General features: G+C 37.2%; 1 protein-coding gene and 1 long non-coding RNA gene across 2 annotated transcripts in view; both read left to right on the forward strand.

Annotated features, from left to right (window-relative positions):
* Window positions 1–1628: 1628 nt before the first annotated feature.
* LOC134745995 (uncharacterized) lies at window positions 1629–9497 on the forward strand. The gene is made up of 3 exons (XR_010128213.1): window positions 1629–1781; window positions 4896–5041; window positions 9396–9497. It is a non-coding gene; the product is annotated as an uncharacterized LOC134745995 (long non-coding RNA).
* A 799-nt stretch (window positions 9498–10296) lies between these two features.
* Window positions 10297–22504, forward strand: part of LOC134745854 (uncharacterized) — a 70895-nt gene continuing 58687 nt past the window's right edge. Inside the window, exons 1-7 of the mRNA XM_063679946.1 lie at window positions 10297–10423; window positions 11575–11769; window positions 13197–13359; window positions 15869–16057; window positions 16441–16612; window positions 16817–16972; window positions 18393–18469. Coding sequence (XP_063536016.1) covers window positions 10383–10423; window positions 11575–11769; window positions 13197–13359; window positions 15869–16057; window positions 16441–16612; window positions 16817–16972; window positions 18393–18469 — 993 coding nt within the window. The 5' untranslated portion in view covers window positions 10297–10382. The remainder of the gene's footprint in view (window positions 10424–11574; window positions 11770–13196; window positions 13360–15868; window positions 16058–16440; window positions 16613–16816; window positions 16973–18392; window positions 18470–22504) is intronic.

Here is a 22504-nt window from a genome sequence, read left to right on the forward strand (position 1 = left end):
AATCTTTTATAGGTTCATATTTGTCCTTACTTTTCGATATAAATATCCTGTATAATAATTTTCACAGGAGCTGACTGCCAACGGAAACTTAAGAACCGGCCCATTTAGCATCCATCCGGCCTGGTGGTCCGGCGGCGGTATCGTTCGCGGGATCGTCCATTGTTGCGCCTCAGATCCGGGGTTCCACAGTGCTGAAATAAGAGTTCTGTCATCTACGGCTGTGACTAGAATGTTCCATGTTGTTGCTGACTCAGTTTATTATGATCCTGCGCATATTACGATTCAGGTAATTTTCATTTGCAACTCAAACAAATTGTTAAACATGGGACCGCCGGCGCCGCTGTTGCGCCACAGCTCTAAGATTTCAATGTTATATCAAATTCCTGGGGACCATTTATCAAAAGCTTGTAGCTTGTAATACAAGTGGAAGCTTGTATTACAAGCTACAAGCTTTTGATAAACGGGACCCTGTAATCAACGACTGTCAATAAAATATCCGACGTGTTGCTGACACAGTATATTTTGCCATGCACATATTTTGATTGAGGTAATTTTCATTATTGATACAAATTGTTAAACATAATTATTTTAGTTTCCGGACACTTCCACGGCTGACGCAATTACGCTTTATGTTTTATTATTGATTTTATTTTTGGTTGAACATTAATAAACATTAAAAAATAGTTTTAGCCACTAATACAGTATTTCCATGATTTTCGTAAGAACATTTTCTAAAGGAAATTACAGGAAAAAACCTGACCTCATCTCTCCCATTTTCTTCGGAGAGATGCATGTAACAATCACTATAATGTCACGATCTTACGATAAATTCTGCTCTCCTCGCCGTTTTATCGCAAGTAGTTCAAGAGTTACCACTTTATCTAGCAGAACGAATTGTACTTGTAATAATAAAAAGTTTAATTGTAGTATTTTATGTAACAGATTTTTAGTTATTGTAGCTTTTTGGAAACTTTTGTGTCAAAGATAAAAACAGTAAACATTCTCAAAAAGAATGATTGCCGACATGCATATAAAAACGCAGGTATGTACTAGTAATACTTATAATTTGCCGGCGTATTATGTAAAGTAATAGCTATTTAGAAATGAAATTCTTGTTACTCAGGCCCATGAGAAGGATTACGATATAAATAGCGAAGATGATCCTGATTGCGAGTATTATGTAAACTTGGGCACGGCTTTCCCGAATCGTCCTTTATTCGCTACAATACAAATCGTTAACCATAGGTAAACAACATTAAATATCGTTATATCACTGTATTTAGAGTGCTCGTACTTTCTTGTTAGATTTTTTTTTGCCAAGAAGTCTGCATTTATGAGCTTTTTTATGTGTCCCTGAACCCTGCCGAAGACCAGAAAAATCCAAAAAATATTATAGAAACCTAAAAAAAGTTATTAACGTTGACTAAGAGGGTAAAACCTGTCAAATCTTTTTTTTAAATAGAGAATTTTTAACCTACATACTTATTATAGTTAAAAATAAATTAATTTTAATAATGGATTTACCAAATTTTAGTATGTTTATACTCTTAACCAACGTATACCTTGTTCAGTTGTATTTCCTGGATACTCATGAATGGTTTAAATTGTTTTAAATTGTTTTCAGTCCACTTTCATATTCATTTTCCTGGAAGTCAAGAACTTGGGGCATATGCTCGTGCTGGCAGGAGAACTTGGCCTCAGGGTCTGTTTTGGAGGAGCAAGAGGAAACATGCAGTCAGTTGTGCCCTGGAGCACGAGCTGCTAAGGAGACCGGTGAGAAGGTAAGTAACATATCTAAACATAGTAAAGAAAAAGTAAGTAAGGTGTTCCCATATCATTATGTTCCATCATTGTATATACCCATGTTCTACAGACAATAAACGAATTACAAATTACAATAAAAACTTTTATAAAAAAAAAGATAAACCGACTTCAAAAAGGATGAAATAAAATATTATCCTTTTTAGGGTTCCGTGTTTAAGTATATGCGTTACCAACTGATATTTTTGAAGTCGGTGCCAAGCCAAATTTTAAACCATATATTCATAATGATTTTGGTGCAATTCGATAAAGATACATAGATATAGAAGTGTCCTACGAGGGCGATCTCGTTGCGAACGCGAACGCCTTGGGCCGGCCGCGCCGTGCCGCGTCGCTTCGCTTCGCGTTCGCGAGTGTTCGCCTATGTAAGACGCAGCGTACACGACGACAATAAACGAACTTTCTGTACACCTCAGAACAGAACACACGGTTGAACCTTCTTGGCGCAGTTCGTACCATGCTTGTCGGCACGTTAGTGTAAATCTAATACGTTTTGTCGTCGTATTTTTTTAAAGAGCATTTCTTACTAATTCTTGAACAGTCATAGCACGCAAGTGTGGGATTGGGACTGTCGCTTATCCAGAGGACTACATTTCAAAATATAAAACAATTCAAGGAACCTTCATGCAAAATTTCAGCTAAAGCGGTTCAGTTGTTTAGCCATGAAAAGGTAACAAAGAGGCAGACATAATTGCTTTCACGTTTATAATATTTGTACAGTTGTAATGGGATTTATAGACATAAAGCTGATTATTTTTGACTGGTATTGTTACTACTTGGAGTACTTGGCTTGGCACCGACTTCAAAAATATCAGTTGGTAACGCATATACTTAAACACGGAACCCTAAAAAGGATAATATTTTATTTCATCCTTTTTGAAGTCGGTTTATCTTTTTTTTTATAAAAGTTTTTATTTTTCAATTTTTAGTTTTAAAACATTGTTAAGAGCGTGACGCATGAATGAAAAACATAATGATGTTTAACTGTAAATTCGTAAACTTTATTAAATAATCAGAATTTTCCTCGAGTCCGTCTGGGAAATCATTCCTGTCACTAAATCCATTCTCCGCCCCGCCACTGACCCAATCCCTCAAACCCGGTGATCACTCAACCTCACAGCACATCAACCCCTGATCACTGAACCCCTCGACCCTAAACCACCAACCCTTCAACCGCCATTCCCCGACCCCTAACCCCAGACCCCTTAACTTCTAACCCTAACCCCCGATCCCTTAACTCCCAACCCCACAGTCCCCGACCCATCAACTCACCTCCCCTCAACCCCCAACCTCAAACCCCCCAAACACTAATACCCTCTACCTTCACCTCTCAGTCTCTTTGGTTGTTTCCAACACTACCTACATCAAAAATCATAATACACATACGAGGGAAGTTATCAGTAGCCTTACCACGAGTTTGACATTGATATATTCGCTATCGTGTGCGTAACTTACTGTTTATGCATCTCGCTCGTACTAGCATATTAGTGTACAAAGTAAGTTACGAAGAATATTTAGTGTCAAACTCGTGGTTAGGCTACAGTTGCACTACATCAAATTGGTGGTTTTGGGGAGGAAATGCTTGAGTTACTTTAGAAAACACCGAAATTACCACACACGTGCCTTTAAAAATTGAGGAGTTCCCTCAATTCCTCACGGATTCCATCATCAGATCAAAACCAAAAATATTACGAAAACACCTTGGAGAGGTAACTTCTTTCAAACAGAAAAAGAATAACTCAAATCGGATCATGGGTGCCGGAGTAATCGCTGAAATCATTATCATCAAAACAATCATCATCATCATCAGCTCCACTTCATCAAATTGGTGGTTTTCGAGAAAAAATGCTCAATTTGCTTAAGAAAACGACCAAATCACCATACATGTGCCTTTAAAAATTGAGGAGTTCCCTCAATTCCTCATGGATCCCATCATCACAACAGCACCAGATTAATGTGGGACCACCTTGGAGGTAGTTCCTTTCAAACAAAAAAATAATTGTTCAAGTCGGACCACGGGTCTCGGAGTATTCGCTGAACATCCTACAATAAAAAAATCATCATCACTATCTTCAAAACAATCATCATCATCAGGTGCAATTCATCAAATTGGTCGTTTTCGAGAGAAAATGCTAAAGTTGCTTATGAAAACACCCAAATCACCATACATGTGCCTTTAAAAATTGAGGAGTTCCCTCAATTCCTCAGGGATCCCATCATCAGATCAGAACCAGATTAATATGGGACCAACTTGGAAGTAGCTCCTTTCGAACAAAAAAAGAATTACTCAAATCGGACCACGGGTCTCGGAATAATCGGTGAACATACATAAAAAAAAAAAAAAAAAACATAGCCACAACCGAATACAGAACCTCCTCCTTCTATGAAATTGAAGTCGGTTAAAAAAGAAAATGGACTGTGTGAGAGAAATGAAAGGGAAGATATTTGAAAAATAATCATTTGAAATAAGAAAATTTCCTTGAGACCAAAATTAGTTTTATAGGTACCTATCAATACAAAAACGCCTACAAAGGATACCGAAATGATGGGCTGGTATCTAGGTGTGGCGAGTTTAAGTCTCACCACAGAATGAATTTTTCAACTTTGAAATGTACTCTCGGTGTACAACTATATTTCAAATGTGCACGGTGACTCAAGATAAAAATCTGTGCCTACTTATGCAACAACTGGCTGCATCGTATGCACATGACATTCGCCTGGTTTCATTCCATTTGAGTTACCTTACGAAAGTCTTGGAGCGAGGCCAGAAATTTCTGTACTTACAGAAACATTTATTTTAATTTGTTTTTGAAAAGCAAAAGTGTCAGTTGCAGGCACAATGCTGCCTTAAGCAACATAGCATGATTTTCGAGCTTAATTTTTTTTATAATAATGTGCGTACACCGCTCTACCTCGTTTGTTTCTGGTAAATAATTTACTAAATTCTGAAGCCTTGGTCACCGTTTGCCCTATTTAATTATATGGGAGTACAAGCAACGTTTCTACAAAACGTAAAGCTTACAGCCCTTGGAGTCAATCGGGATTTGAGTCTAAAAGTTCTTCTTTATGTGCAGCTATCGGACCCTAGCTCGGAGGAAAACAGTCGTCGGGTACGACTGGAGCCGGACAGAGCCAGTGTGCGCGAGCGCAGCGCGTGCGCTGTACGAGTTCACGTTTCCGACACCGGCGCGCAGCTAGGGACACACCGCACTGTGTTGCAGTTAGTACAGTGTACAGACTATCGGCAAAATTCGAACATTGCTTATAAGATGTCACAGCGATACGATTGCGATACCGATTTGTGTAAAGTGACGTTTTTGGTTGAGGAAATGTCACTTGTTGACACTAACAGGTCGGTATAGTATCGCTGTGTCATCTTATAAACATTGTTAGAATTGGGCCGTATGGCGCATAATAGCAAGTTTCAAGTTGCAGTTCATGTAAGGTCAACCGGGGTAAATGCCCATAGTTGCAGTGCCTAGTTGCGTCTATTTCGTTATTTCTCGAATATGATTGGCCCATTGGTTCCATGTTAAGTTTTATTATCCAAGAAGATCAGGCTTTTAACACTAGATAAAGGGAACTCATGTAATTCACGTTGTTTAAAAATAACTTAAATAGACGTAATAACCTCATAGTTGCATTTATCCAGGTCGACCTTACAGTTACGTCACCACTTAACCCTTGATTCAACAACGTCCAAAATACTGGACATAACCTTGACCCTCATTTTGTTCCTGTTTTTTTTATAAACCAGAATAATTAACTATTGAGCGCTGATAAGGTATAAGAGTGATTCTCAAAATAGTGGCATCGACAGGTTAAAGTGAAACCTTTTTTTTTATTTTTACTTTTTTCACATTTTAAGGATGGAAAAATATTATTAAAGTATCACTTTTAGCATTTTTACTAAAGGCCACGAAAAAATCATACAAATGTAAAAGTTATAGTCTGTTAAAGATTTGAAGGTACAGGTGAGAGTCACATTAGACAGGTTAAAGAGAGTTGTATGGAAAATAAAATAAAAGTGTTATCAATTAATCAATATATTTTTGAAATATTTTTACAACCAACGTTATGATCGTAGCTAAGCCGAATCTGAAAGTGCTCTGATTTTAATTAGTTTATACCAAAAATATGTGCGGTCGAGTTATGGTAACAATACCAATCATGTTTAAGAAATTTGTTAATTTTTATTATGCTTATTTCTACGAACAATAACTAAATGGCAGTAACTATATATTTCACAACCTCAGTATAATCATTCACAATCACCATGGACATAGAAAAATAAGTAAGCTTATAGAGTCCTCACTCCATACATTCGTTTCCTTACTTAATAAGTAATATTAAGTTGTTTGGTTTGGGAGGTATGATAAAAAGTTTTATTAATAAGTTCAAAACTCGCTTAAAACTTAATAGCAAAGTACTTATTATCAACTCTAAAAGTGTTACAAATATAATAAAACTATGAAAACGGATTATTTTGCGTATATTCGGTATATTGAATTTATAATACATCCCGACGTTTCGAACTCTTTACAGCGTTCGTGGTCAACGGGTGACTGAGGAAAAACTACAAAGTGCAAAAATACCCACATACTAAAAATAATGAACCATCATAGATCATAAACTTTAAGGCTGGTTGTACATGCAAAATCGGTTCATAAGACTAGTTATAAAACAACTATTTTCAAGTAAAGATATATATAGGTATACGCGATAAAAACTACGCCGAGTTTTGAATGATTCACGGTTAGTTTCACTAGACTTATATTGATCCCGGTCTATATCCCGGTCAATATAAGTCTAGGAAAACTACGTCGGCTCCAACCCTACACCTCGAACCCGAGAATATTTAATTCCCTCCTAAATTGTAGGAGGGTATCCCAATATGAGTATAATATGTTTTGAAAAGATGTGTCCCGCCGAGTTTGTTGCCGGTCCCATATTGGCATATTTCAAATGACGACAATTTAGGAGGGAATTAAATCTTCTCGGGTCCGAGGTGTAGGGTTGGAGCCGGCGTAGTTTTGAAGTTATATATATATTATTTAATTTTGCCCTCTATTTAACATATAAAATTTAAGACATAACACACTCAAATCCAAACAAAATAAACAAAGAAAAGCACTCATATTCATCGTGTTCGAAATTCAAATGACTTTTGCACGCTAGCGGATAAAATAGACTTTTGCACGCAGATTTCGCGCTATAAACTGAGGTTTTCCGAGCGAGTGAGGTGAAAAAATATTTTTCCCCTGGCAAGCGTCCCATTAACATCCATCCATTGTACATGGGGCTCTTTAACCTGTCTATGATCACTTTAACTTGTACATTGATTACAGGTTAAAGTTACACAGGTTAGTGTGAAAAGTGTTGTTTATTTATTTTATCTCTAAAACCGTTAATCATACGCATTGCTCATTTTTAGTATCAATCAGTATTACTTATTACAACATTAAAATGGTATAAGCAAAAAAGGCTCCATACCAAAATGATAAAATAATTAAGGTAAGTTAAAGTCAACATACCTGTTACAAACTCCGGATTCTTTCCTTCAATTAGTTTTATCCACAAAACTACGACACCTCAGGCACGAAAGTTTACTACGACGGGTAGTTCGATACTGGCGGCATGTTTTGCAGGGATTATGATCTTAATATGTTTTTCTATGTGTGAGTCAGATGCATAACCACGGATGTACAGGTTACAGTGAAAATATCGCTGGACAAACTTCGTGCGCAAATATTGTTGTATAAAAAATATATAAAAGACCAGTGCTATAAAAAAAACTAAAGGTATTATTCTTGTTGTTATATAGCATGATATTTTTGTGACATTAATTGGTGCTTATAAAATCTAAAGAACTAAAACTAGAACAGCGATGCGTTTGGACAAGACAGGTTACAGTGAAAACTGGTACTCTTTATTTTTTTTAAATATAAGTATTAAATAAAAATAAAAATAAAGACTTGGCCTCGATAAACATTGTTTTTGTTTATCTATACATATTTTTGTTTTATATGAAAAAGAGAAAATAAGCATACATTCCATTCAAAAACTCGATGACAGGTTAAGATGCCACTATTTTGAGAATCACTCATAAACTCTCGATTTAAGGGTTAACGTGGATAAAAGAAAGCGTATAATGCATCGACACAAGCTTTCAAACCACGCCTTACTCGTACATTCATTTAGTTTGTCTTTAATGATAATCAAAGCGTTAAAAAAATTAGATAATGTAAAGTCGAAGAAAAATCGGTGTCTCGAATTTGATGCGCCGTACCGTACAGCGGCATCTCAGTCCGCAAACTACTATTAATATAAAAACGTATTTGTGGGTAGGTATGTCGACAGTTTCTGTTTCCACAGATGATGACAAAAACACACGAGACGGCTCTCTTTGTCCTATTTATTATAGGTATATTATCTGGAGGTAACTGTGGTAGTCATAAGTTTGATAATTGCCATGAGAAAGAGTTAAGTGACCGCCCCTGTATAGAAATTTGTTTGCAGGGGGTTAACTTAACTTTGCAGCTCACTGAACATCAATACATATTTACACTTTACACCTCTTCTACAATTAATAACTGTAGTTATTTCAGAAGTAACAATACAGTAACTATAACATATATACTATATAACAGTACAGCCAAGTCAGTAGGCGGTTTTTACACTGTTGCTGTATCCTAAAGTAAACATGACACCGTGGATGATATACTGATGTCAGTGTGATAACTGCGGCACAGTTGTTTCTCAATCAGTCGAGTAAGTTTAATGCAGAAAATATAGTTTAAAAAAATATAGAGAGATCGCACACAATATCCCACCCCCTGACACGGAAACAAAATGTTCAAGCTCACTGGTACGTGAAAAAGCCTAAAGGTTTAAAATTTAATAAATTGCAAATGAATCCCCGGGTAACAGAAATTCAAATTGTCAATTATGTTCGTTTGCGTTTAAATTTGCATACAAATGTTTGGGTAAAATACCAGACATTGTTTTTAAAAGATTTTTACTGCAACCGGTTGACTGAGAGCACACATATGTATAGTCAACGCATCGAATAAAACATGTGTGTAAAGCACTTTGCACTATAAATGTATTTCATCTAGTGTACCCGAGAGGTTATTAATGTTATTATACAAAATTTTACTCTACATTATGACGCCATTAGTTATCCAAATACTTCTATATTTTATGCAGGTTATAACTAGCAGTACCTACCTTACCTACTATGGTCTTATGTATATCTAAAGATAGGTGACATTGTATGAGTTGCTTTTAGTCGCGCCCAGGCAAGCGAGAAATGTGCACGCGCTAATGAGCTCCCGCATACCGAAAGAGAAATCGACAAGCTTATGTTTAACAACAATTTCTTCGTAGGTATAGAAATAAATATAGAAGTATTTTTTGTGCTCCTTATTATGAGATGAGTATAAAACCTATCTATAGTTATATAATATCATTTCCTACCTATCTATTTATTAAAATTATTAGATTATTACTATTACCTACCCCATTTTGAACATATTAATCTACTAATTTCACAAAAAATTTATATTTTACAGATTAATTTTGGAGAGCATACCAATAGAAAGCTTCAAATTTGAATGCCAACCGAATATCGTATGCACAAGAATAGTGGATGAAGTTAGCCCTGATGGAAAAGTAATTTCCTAATTTGCCTACATGTTTTTAGAGTTAACAGTAAACAAATCCTACAATTCTATTCATTGACTGTCTGTGTGTGTAAAGATTAAGAAAAAATGGCAAATACTTAATGGTTACCGCATAATGTACGGACTACCGACGGAGCCAAAGCGCTATCTAATATTAACTGTCAAATTTCGAAGCACAAATTTGTTCAAACATCAAATTTAAAAATTTTATTTGCTAAAAATGCATGTACAGTCAATTGATAAAATATGGGTGCATATTATAACTTAAGTACTCAAAAATATGCCCCATAATTCTCAATTCGCTGACATAAGAGCTATGAGCCATATTTTTGAGTATGATGTGTGCACCCATATTGGTACACTTGACTGTACCTATACATATTTATGGATGTTGTTATCCTATTGATTTGTTTTAGATTTATTACATCTTAGGTAGCGGTAAAATTAAAAACTTTCAGAGATAACGAGTTTTTGATTTCTGGTCCTGAACCATTTGCATTTCTAATTTCACTTCGATAAAAAAATGATATCAAATTTTGTCAACTCTTAATTAAAAATCTCAACGAATGTTTTTTGTAAAGACTGGCGCTTTTCAAATACGTAACGAGTGTTTAAACACTCGGCCCGATTCAAACAATGATTCTATGTCACAGCGATACGATACCGATCTGCCAGTGTCAAAAGTGTCATTTCTTCAACCAAATTTCACGTTTGATACTGACACATCGGTATCGTAATCGTATCGCCATGACTTCTTAGAAGCATTATTCGAATCGGGTCGTCTCTGTGTGGTAATTTCAGGTTTGGTCCCGCACAGTTTGCGATATCGTGCAAGCTCAATTAGAAGTCTGGTGGAACGTGGTACCTGTTCGTTTCATGCTAGACCCGGTCGTGCTGCCTCTCATTCATTCAAGAAGGTATTTAATTAGATAGCAGATTGAAATGTCTTTTATTAGACTGCATTCTATACCGTCATCTAAAAATCAAATTTGTAATCAGACTGTGTCGACGTCAAAGATGATAAAAATTTTGAAAGATTCACGGTCAGTTTAACTAGACACGGGGGTAGCTCGAAAACAATACAATAAAACAATAGATCGGTCGATTGATGTTTCAGACTTATGTCTAGTCAAAGATTACGAGTATGTTAACGTTTTTCGCCTTATTTGCAACCACCAATTGCTAATTACAAAGGATTGAGTAAGGTGCAAAAAACTTTGACGTCGACTGAGCAGTCGCCTAGGTGTTCAGAAATATATGAACAAAGCCGCTACATATACGTTAATCAACTTCTTGTTTTTAGGGTTCCGTACCCAAAGGGTAAAAACGGGGCCTAGTAATAGACTCCGATGTCCGTCTGTCCGACCGTTTGTCCGTCTGTCACCAGGATGAACCGTGATAGCTAGACAGTTGAAATTTTCACAGATGATGTATTTCTATTGCCGCTATAACAACAAATACTTAAAACAGAATAAAATAAATATTAAAGTGGGGCTCCCATACAACAAACGTGATTTTTTGCCGTTTTTTGCGTGATGTTAATACGGAACCCTTCATGCGCGACTCCGACTCGCACTTGGACGGTTTTTTTAATGCTATCGCTATACAAGCCATTGCATGAAACAGAACTACGTCTTTGTACATTCGCATGTTTTTTGTTTTAGACTTGATGATATAACATCTCACTCCAAATACCTATACCACAGAATAAATAATAGTACTACCGTACAGTTAGGAAACTTCCTATAAAACCGAAGTTTGACAGCGATTTAAGGTCGAATCATGCTATTCCTTTCTAATATATGGCAATCCCTTTCGTCTATTTAGGGTTGTCAAAATTCAAGTCATTATCTTATCTGTGGTCGTGCACGCAAAGGGACGTCAAGTTGTGCCAACCCTAATAATTGCTCGGAGCAATGCTGAACTGAACGGAGCCGAGTTTGCCCGAAGCCAGGAGATTCGCACCCCTGCCTATACATTATAAGGCTAAGAACCTTTTGTATCTACGAGTACTTATATGCCTCAATATCGTAAGTTAAATTATTACTTACGTGTTTTATTTATAAAGGGTGAAAGCTGTCCCAGTCTCGTTTTGCGTGACGCAACTGTATGGAGTGGACGACGTCTCCACACTTTGGCACTCTTCAGCTCCCATGGTGCTGCCAGCTGGCTTGAAACTCTCTCCCTTTAATACTATTGGAGCTAAATTGGTAGTGCCACTACCGTTGCTGCCCAATGAGTATCCTGAAGATGATGTTATAACGTGAGTCATCATTGATTAATTTATTTGCTGTTGTATATTATTATGATCATTACTTTATCTCTAGTATAGCAAGGCCAACATTACAGTATAGTATTTTTTAAACTCGATGGGTAGTAGGTCATATAGTCAGTAGGTTCGTGGTCCACATTCCATTCGTTCGGACGAAACGTTTTGCCTCCTCCTTTTTGGTACGGACGGCTAAGGAATGGAATGCGCTCCCGCCATCTGTATTCCCTGATCAATATGACCTCGGTCTCTTTAAAACAAGAGTGAATAGGCTGTTACTGAACCGGTGAGCTCCATCTTAGGCCCTGTCTTCACTTTCCATCAGGTGTGACTAGGGCCAATCGCCGATCAGTTTATAATAAAAAAAAAATATATATAATTTATACCTAACCTAAAAACGCCAAAATTTTTGCAAATTGTATGACGTAAAAAACTATAAAAAAAATAGAATTTGAAAAAGACTATAGTCATCCAAGTTTGTATGCGTCATTAGTATAGGCGTGCGTCAACTGTTAGGGGGCAGCACAGGAGCCCCCTGTTTATTGGCTCGAAGTGTAAATGTCAAGTTTATGCTTTCAACGTAGCCCACAAGATGGCAGAACCTACAATGCACAAAAAAATACGTATACTGTAGAGGGCATCATTTGCTTTGGCGTGTAGTGTCAATGTAGTATATGTTTCTGATTCTGGCCACAAGATGGCAGACCTTTCAACGCGCAGGTTACAAACGCCCCTATTACAAAAACTGTAAAATTCAGTTGTCCCTAAATAAACTGACATATTAAAATAGCTGATGGAGACAAATGGAACGGGAAAACACGTTTGTTGTAACCCGCAAATGGCTTGTGCTGATTGATGTTACGAGTAAAAGCCATTGGCTCGCGTTGCCAGAGATTATATAACCATCAATGGAACCGCTTACTTTCAGCCAAGCTAATGTGGTATTTTTCATTCGTTTCACGCAGAGTAATAAAATATGGGAACAAGGCGCCGTCTCTTTTGATCTTTTGTCTGTCTAATGGCATTAATGGCATAAAGGTGCCAATGACAGCGCAATATGAGCAAAAAACGGCGTATTGTTCCCAGTATTTATGGTTCCGCGTGCAACGAGTAACAATACCAACAGCTAGGTTGCGTGTTTGGTATGGGACTTTTCCAACATATGGAAAAAGTAAGCACTGGCTTTAGCAGTGATAATGCATACCATATCCCATAGGAACCTATAGGATACTTGATATTAGTATGGTCGGACTTTATTACCATTATCCTCTATAGCCGAAAAGTCCTGTTTTTTAACCGACTTAATTTTTGAAGCTATTAATATTTTTAAATCAAAACCAATTAAGTATAAGTGCCAACAATATTTACTCCTACTGCCAGTTTTTCTTGTATGATGGGTTGTGACTAAAATATTTCTTCAGTTTGAAAACAGGAATGGACGAGTGGTCTGTGAACTGCCGCGTGACACGCGCATGCGCGACACGACACCCAGGTTTAACTCCAGCGCGCCATTGGCTGGGAGTTGTCGTGCCTGGAGCCAAGATTTGTGCCAAAATGGAAATCTTCAACGATACCCACCAGGATGTAAGTTAAATTTTGCTCCAAGGATTCCTACTATAACTGCTACATTTTACGAAGATGGGGACCGACAAACGGTCTACACGCTGTCATGTTACTCGCGCAATCTTGACGTAACTAGAATTCCCGCCAACGGTATACCAGTGGTTTGGTTTAGTCGTGCCTTGAAGTAATATAGTAAGAATGTTGATACCATAAATTAATTCAGCACCCCCGATTTATACGAAATCGATCCCAAACCCGGCCTAGCAGCTTCACTGGTGTAGATAATCAAGATAAAAATAAGAGCCCTAAAAAAACCTTCAAGAGCAGATATCTCAAAAACTATACAAGATATCAAAAAACTTGACTGAATAAAACTTGTAACAAATTAAATCTCTTTTCATTTTGTATAAGTGGCCAAGTCGCTCAGACGTATAGTTTCCGAGATATAATCGAAAACCCGAAAAATGGAACCTTCAAACCCCCCTCTCCCTCCAGCACCAGGGTTATGACCGGGGACTTTTGATATGTTCACCTCCTAACTAGTCCAAACAAAGTTACGATGTCAAAAATTGTGTTCCAAGCATTTCCCTCTATACCTTTTATTGGGCATTTGTTTCTTGGCCTATATGTTAAGAAGACAACGATTGTACGCTAATGATAAGAAAACAATCCTAAACAAATAACACAAACAAAGACGCTCCGAAAATGCTTTAGGAAGATTACTTACGTTCTATAGCAGTGGTTCCTAACCTTTTTAGTACTGTGACCCCTTTGACTAACTAGGGAACTCGATTTTACCCCTCCTCCATAATCATTAATATTTTTTCTTATAGACAGGTACCTACCCCCGTAAAATGCCAGTTTTACCCCGATGGGGGTAATTACCCCTAGGTTAGAAACCGCTGTTCTATATGTAGCGGAATAGATTTTTGTTTAAATTACATTTTGCATTTTCTACGATTCATTGTAGGTAGTTTTGGTCGGGCTTAAGTCACTTTTTTGTAATTTGTTAATGTGATATAAGACATCAGCACCATTTATTAAATTAGAAACAACTATGTTTGTCGTAAAAGAATTCATTGCCAAAGTTATAACAGAATATACTGGAATGATTTAATACTTCAGGGGGAAAGGGATTGTAATTGAAATCGAGCCAGCAATCCAGCCATCATACGCCGCATTACCGATTAATCTTGATTTGACAATTTGCAAACAATGAACTTTTTCCAATACCTGCTTGTTTATAATTCAAAATAAATGCAACCCCTACAAAATACGCGTGCGAGTGGCGAGACAAAATTAAGAGGCGAATAGTGCAAAATCTTTGATTTTCTTTATGAATTACCCTTAAAACAATCATAAATCAACAATTCGGTAATTATTTGAATAAGAAAATGTGGATTAATCTACTAAATAACATATTCAAACTAATTCTGACTTTCCCAATAAAACCCTTAAAACAATAATAAATATTATTAAGCACCACAATTTGTAAATTACTCGGAAAATATGGAATGATCAACTAAATAACCATAAAATAACCAATCAAATGTGCGAGAAAATAAATATTGTTCGAATAGGTATTTTTATCATTAAATTCCAATGAATCATAAAATTACAGGATAATGTCCCGTATTGGTTTTGCCAAATTAAGGGATAGTGAAAAATTCGTGCCTAAAATACTGGACATCCCGTAAAATACGGGACATCTGGGCACCCTAGTGTAGATGTAAGGTCGAAATAATAATAAAAAACAACATTTCTTCGTAAGTCTTTATTGTGCAAGTCGTCTGCTTTCAGCTCAAAGAAATTGTTCTCCGCTAATAAGCTCATTCAACGTTTCTTTAAACTAAATTATCCGTTTCGTTATTCATTAGATACATTTTAAAACTCTCTGTCTGTCTTCGAGTTGTTTACTATTGGATGCAAAATTTAGCTGTCACTCGTCACTCCCCACTGTTGCAAAATGAAATCCATATTATAATAAGGCGTTTCCTTAAGATATTATAAATATTTACTTATACATTATCGTTTTGCGTTCAATCACCTTTTCTTATTTCATATGTAAGAGTCGAGGGGGAAAACATCTTTGGATTTCCCTAGGCGATTAATTTCAGTTTTCCCGATACAAGGAATTGGGCCACAAACGTAAATACAAATGTTATCGTATATCTAATTGAAATATAATATTGTGGCTTTGGAAGATTCCCAGATACTAACATACTCGTATAATAACAAAACTTTAGTTAAAGGCAGATAACTAGGAACTTCGTTTAACAACAATACTTTTCCAGTTATCATAACACTTCCCATAGTAAGAGGAAAATAATTATTTACTAGTATTTGAATTCAGCATGTTATAACATGTAAGAACTAACTACCTAAAATAAAACAATATATTTAATTAAGGCTACACTTAGTTAAGATAATCTCCAAATATATAGATTGTAACTGAGTTGACTGTACCTCATACATTAATTTTTGAAATAAAGTTTTTTTTTACTTAAGTAAATGATACTTATTTCCTTAGATCTGCTGGTGGGCAAGTCCGTACCGCTGGACGGGCGAGAATCCGCCAAGCAAAGCATGCGCGCAGGCCGATCAAACATGTGATTTATGTCTCGAACGCGCTTGCACATGCTCTCTACTCAGACCTAGTAGAGGAAGTTTGACTCACAACAAGCGCTCCAGGATCGAATACCACGTCCATGCGCCTTTGGTTAGTTTTTTTTACAACTTGCAATGTTTTTAAGTACGTATGTATGTTTGGGTCAAATCTTGTAATCCAAATTACACCTACTTCCCATTATTTAATTGAGCTGAAACTACATATTTTCATATTTAAGTTGGGTATGACAATGCAATATTAATGGTACCATCGAGCTGATCTCATGATGGACACAGAAGGTGGCCATAGGAACTGTGGACAAGCCAATGCAACCTAATTGTGTTTGTTAATTATCTCGATGAGTATTAGTTGCCTGTTGATGAAAAAGCACAGTTAGCGATAAAAACCTGTATTTTGATTTTGTCAAAAGACTTATAATTTCTTGGTTATTATCTGTTGTCATTTAATGGATGTCTGTTTATTGCCTACTTTAGACGGACCGCATCGTAGCCACACTGGTGAAACTGACCCGCACAGCTCCTGACACGGCAAGAATACCGGGCGCTCCGGCCTGCAATTCAAGGGCCACCTTGCTGGCTTACCGGGTCGTTGCGCCCCGTCTGGTGTTAGAAGTATTTCCTTGCGGTGGTGACAAGAAGGGCGATTGTAAGAAATACACGTTCAATGGCCTCCCATTTCCTTGTAAAGATCCTAAAGTGTGACGTCGTAACATCCTGATTATCTAGCTGTCGTTACAGCGAAGCTATTGAGGTGATATTTATGGGTTCGAGTCAGAACTATAGCACCTATCCCTCTTGTGCAATCAAACAGGCTGATTACGGTTCAGCTAATCCAAGAATTATTTAATAGGCGAAGCGTGCGACCTGGACCCTGGCGTGAATATCCAAGGCTGCGCCTTGTTGCGACCCAGCCGAGTATTGACTCCTTGCTGCTGCTCATGCTACAAGCTGCGGATAACTAATACTACGCCCATAGCCACCACTGTGCGTTGGGAGGCACCCCTTGGTAAGCAGATACAATTAGTCTTGGTTCTACAGGTGAAGACAGCAAACTTTAAGCTGTTTTTATTCCGTCTCAAACCAATTTTAAGTCTTATTTTGGGTCCTGGTCGTTCGAAACTTAAACCAATTTCGCGTCAGCTGAGAAAGCTTCAGAAATACTTTAAGATCAGTCTCACCACACCATTTGCATGCTAATGGCAAATAGCCCAGTGGAAAGATGGTATGCCAAAAATCAAAGAAACTTGAGGCACCGTATATTTGCTATTTGTTTATTGCTACCTGTCTGTCGTAAAAATAATTTTCCGTCTCACAAACTTAACACTTTACTCGGTTGTAGCAGTTTGTGGTACGTAAAGTTGTTACTTTATTGTTTGTGTTTGAAAGTATTGAAACCTTTCCAATTCCATTCCATTTTGTCTTTTTCTACACTACGTATATAATTAGGTTTGGAGATTACATCCAAAATGACTTAAGTCTACTAGAAAATGTACGATATTTTAGGATGATGTATGCTTTCAAAAATAAGTTGTATGTGTATAAAATGACAAAGAAGTTACTAAGAAGTAAGAACGGATGTATCAATGGCGTGCGCAGTCAACCGACTTAATTTCTAAGTCTACTGAGAAACTATATTGCTCTTGAATTCGTTCTGTTAACATAAAACATTTTTATGAAAGAAGACGGGTAACGTATTATATATCAGAATTGCATCAAAAACATAAATATAAAAGAATGCCAAAGTTCCTAAACGGTTTCGCTAATAAAATAAGTAAGTGAGATCAAACTGGAAACCAAGCCCTTAAAATAAAAGCCTTTTAAACCACAGCTCATGTCATGCATAACATTCTTGAATTACTTAAAATTATTTGTTATGAATATATATCGGGGTTTTCAGTGCGGGCATGTTTGGCATTAGCCAAAGAGTAGGTATCGACTTAAAAAACAGAATTTTCTCGAGCAGTTTTCTACCCAATGCATAATTAACTAAACAAAAGTTTAAATTGGTAAATAATATTTTTTTTATAAATAAACAAACTTTGCTACCAAGTGAAACAGTTTTTTTCACCACACCAACACGAGGAAAACACTAACTGTAAAACATTACAAGTCAAACACAAATGAAAGTTATTTAATACTTATCATTCAAAATAATTATAAAAGTCAATTCTACTAGCCAACATCAGAAATCAACTTAAAATTTGCAGCAAATTACTTCTCCACTCTTGCGGATAAAATGCAACTTTCTCTTCCGTTTTTGAAAGATAGAGGTTCTTTACGAGTTTATGTGGTGCGAATCATCCCGCACTGTAAACCCCGATTTATGGACTTATGATATTTCCATTCATCGAGTTTACTACTTAAAAGATTACCAATAATATTTCACTGATTAAATATTGATGTTAATAGTCTAATTTTGTTTTCAGAAGGCGAAGAATATCTCAGAGTGAAGTTTTTGCCGAACGATTTCGAAATTGGAAGTTACAACGAAAAACTAATATCGGTATGTCTGCCTAGAGTCTTTCATTTGTACATTCCTCTTTCATATTTACATATATTACTCATGTACTATGCAGCCGCGAACATGCTCATCTATAAACTGAAATAAATGTGTGTGTGTCAGGCACCTGTCCGGTAAACGGGGCACGCTCGTTCGATTCCAGCTCTGGACACTGGAGGCTTTGGTCATTTTTTCCGTCGTATATGACATTTATTTCAGTTTATAGTTTAAATAGTAGTGTGTCTACTTGAAAAAACACAAATTAAAATATTTTCATAGAAAATAATTTAATTTGTTCTTAGAGATGCTCATCTATGTATTGTATTATTTGTATTTACATACTGTGTACTTACCCACACCTAAACCTCTATTATGTAAGTTGCCCCCATAGATATGTTGCCCCCTTACAGAGAAGACGGATGATAATAGCTACCAAAGATTACTACTATCACTGGTTAATAACGAATGAAACTTATTAATGATGGATAAATGAAAATTTTGTAAAAATGTGGTCATTTTAGTGCATAATAAAATTAATAATATGGTAAGTGCAAGATTGGCTGAAAAGGGTCTTTATAATAAGTATTTTAAGTAAATAATTATGCGAGTATTGCGTGACAATCATTCAGTTACGATTACGAGTATAGGCTCGTATCAATTCTGTCAAAATACATTTTTTGCCTTGGACAGGTATCAAAGAATTCAAAAATCCCCGCGTTTAAAAAATCCTCAATTTTAATGAATTATCATGAAATAATTTTGTCAGTCTCAGTAAGTCTGTCATAAGATACATTATAGGATGTAAAAGAAATTAAAAAATGCCAAAGAAGTAGACATACGCATATAGATACAATACGCTAAAAACATAACCGTCCCTCAGCAGCAGTAGTCGGGTAAAAACTGAATAGGTTTTAACGATGCCGGGTAAAAACTGAATAAAAGTTAACGGCGCTTAGCGATTATACTAAAAGGCCATTCGTTAGGCACCGTGCCAGAACTTCTTCTTCTCAGTTGGAGTAAAATGAGTAGTCATACATATCAACACAAAGAAACGCATCAATCCGATAATAAGCATCTTTTATCTCTCTCTTATTTTAGCCAAATTGAACCAATGGCACGTTTGTCGTTCTTGGCGACATATAATTGATATAATATACCTAACAGTGTTTTTGGACTCCTTTCTCTCGGCTGACTTTGTAACAGCAGAAAACGAATTTATTTCTTGGCGAATTATAACGATAGTAACTATGCTCCCGATAATGATTAAATTATTTTCTCGATTATTCTCAGACGGCTCCAATATCGTGCGTTCTTAAAGGGGCCCACTGACTATCAGTCCGCCGGACGATATCGGCCTGTCAGTTAGAACAAAAATTTGGCAGTTCCGAACAACTGGCAGGTTCCCTTTATATCACGATTCGCTACCGATTTTTTTGCCGACAGAGTAATGAAACCAGTGGTCCATATTATTTATTTTTAATTAGCTTAAAACAATGGGCTACATGCATGAAAAATATTGTATGATGTTTGTTCAAGCAACACGTTCAACAATACGAAATTGATGCAAAAATGGTAAAGCTGCAATTTATAACCCTAAAAAGGGTATACATTATAATAATAATAATAATAATGATAATAATAATAATAATGGGACCCGATGTAGACCTGCTCGCGTCGGTGAACTGGTTACGATTCGGGGACCTCTTCGGAGAAACCGAGGGTTTTGCCTGTGCAATTGCGGACGAAGTTATGATGACGAACAACTATCGGAAATATATCCTGAAGGACGGTACGGTCGACATTTGTCGGGCATGCCGCCGTCCCGGAGAGTCACTCAGGCATATCATTTCCGGTTGTTCTCATCTTGCTAACGGCGAGTACTTGCACAGACATAATCTCGTAGCCAGGATTATTCACCAGCAGCTTGCTCTTCTATACGGCCTTGTGGACTGCGAAGTACCGTACTACAAGTATTTACCTGTGCCAGTTCTCGAGAATGGTCGTGCCACGCTCTATTGGGATCGATCTATTATCACTGACAGGACTATTGTAGCCAATAAGCCTGACATTGTGATAATAGATCGATCGCAGCGCCGGGCCGTGCTCGTCGACATCACCATCCCCCATGATGAGAATCTCGTGAAAGCCGAGAAGGACAAGTCCAGTAAGTACCTAGACTTGGCTCACGAGATAACCGCCATGTGGGATGTTGATTCGACGATCATTGTCCCGATAGTCGTTTCAGCGAACGGTCTCATAGCGAAGAGTCTCGACCAACACCTTGAGAGACTCTCGCTAGGTGGTTGGATCAAGGGTCAGATGCAGAAGGCGGTGATCTTGGACACGGCGCGGATAGTCCGCCGGTTCCTCTCTCTGCGGCCCTGACCACCGGCAGCTTGGGCCCTGCCCCGCTGCTGGCGGCACCCTAGGTTAGGTTTTTTATAATTTGTTTATATGTATTTTGTATTGTTTTGTAAGTGTTTTTATATTTTACTTTTATATGCATATTATAAAAAACCTAACGTAAGAAAAATAATAAATAAAGAGAATAATAATAATAATCTCCGGCGTGTCTTCGTCGGTCGGAGTGGACCCCAAGGGGACCCGCAGGACTCTCAGCTCTGGCTTGCCTTCATTGGCTGTCCAGAGAGGAGTCGCTAGAGCTATATGCTCCAGGGGTGGAAGTGAAAGATGCATAAGACGCGAGTTGGCACAGTGGCTGGTAACAGCCACTGGGTAGAAAGCGGCGCACACCTCTCGACACCCCTGAGCCGCTCACACCGGTGTTGCTCCTGGTCGTCTTCACGACGGCAGTTTCAGGGGCCCATCTAGTCAGCGGCAAGTCACCACCTGCCTCGATAACGTGTGTTAGCATTGTTATGGCAGGTGTCCGGACTTCTTTTCAATAGCCCAGTCTCATTGTCCACCCAAACTTCAATCCATAGACCGGTATACTGTTCACTTTTTCTACAATAGTCCCAATGCCTGTTGCAACCGGTTCATGGGTGTCTATTGTTGCACCTGTGAACGGGTTCCAGCAGGCGTTCTACATGACATTAAAGCTCTCCAAGGGGCCTCTACGTGTTGGATCTATATCCCCACGCAAGCCTATCAAAAGACCGGGATTTATAGGCCCGAGAAATCCGAGGAGATACAAATAATAATAAAGCCTCTTTATTCCCATATAACTTATAGCTACATGATACATAATTTAAATTTAATCTTATTTAAAAAAATTAAGATTAAAAGGGTATACATTAACGTAATCTAATTATTATAAAAGTTCATTAGGGATCTAAAATAAAATCCTAACTAAACTGAATAATTTGGAAACTTCAACATTGATTGCTTAAAAGGGTATTTTTATCTCGTTGAATGATTTTATTTTATTGTTGATTGCTTCGAACCCTTTAGTCTCTTGAAGTGTCTAATTGAAATGAAATGACTGTTGAGCTTCTAACGAGTACTTTTTAGGGTTCCGTATCCAAAGGGTAAAAACGGGCCCTATTACTAAGACTCCGCTGTCCGTCTGTCCGTCTGTCACCAGGCTGTATCTCATCAACCGTGATAGCTAGACAGTTGAAATTTTCACAGATGATGTATTTCCGTTGCCGCTATAACAACTAATACTAAAAAGTACGGAACCCTCGGTGGGCGAGTCCGACTCGCACTTATCCGGTTTTTACTGATTCAGGTACTGTTTTACTCATTATGCAGTCAACAGTACCGAAGACAAGAGCTTGTTTAAAATGTATGAGCTCGTAGCTCATAACGACCTGCAGTGTTGTCAAAAGGGAGAAAACATTATAACTATTGTTTCTATTAGTCAATCTTTACTATAGTATTTTAAAACTCAACAGCGAATTTAAGCAACCCATCGCAAACAGAAGTCGTGTCACTGTAAATCTCCCACATTTATTATTTATGATCGGAATAGGCAGGGTATAGGTAAATACCTAAACTTGGTAGAATAAAGTTATACACTAAAGTCTCGGAAATGTACTGAGTAAATTTATAATGTCGTTATAAATAGGTACA

The sequence above is a fragment of the Cydia strobilella genome, chromosome 12 (assembly GCF_947568885.1).
Source record: "Cydia strobilella chromosome 12, ilCydStro3.1, whole genome shotgun sequence".
Taxonomy (NCBI): Eukaryota; Metazoa; Arthropoda; class Insecta; order Lepidoptera; family Tortricidae; genus Cydia; species Cydia strobilella.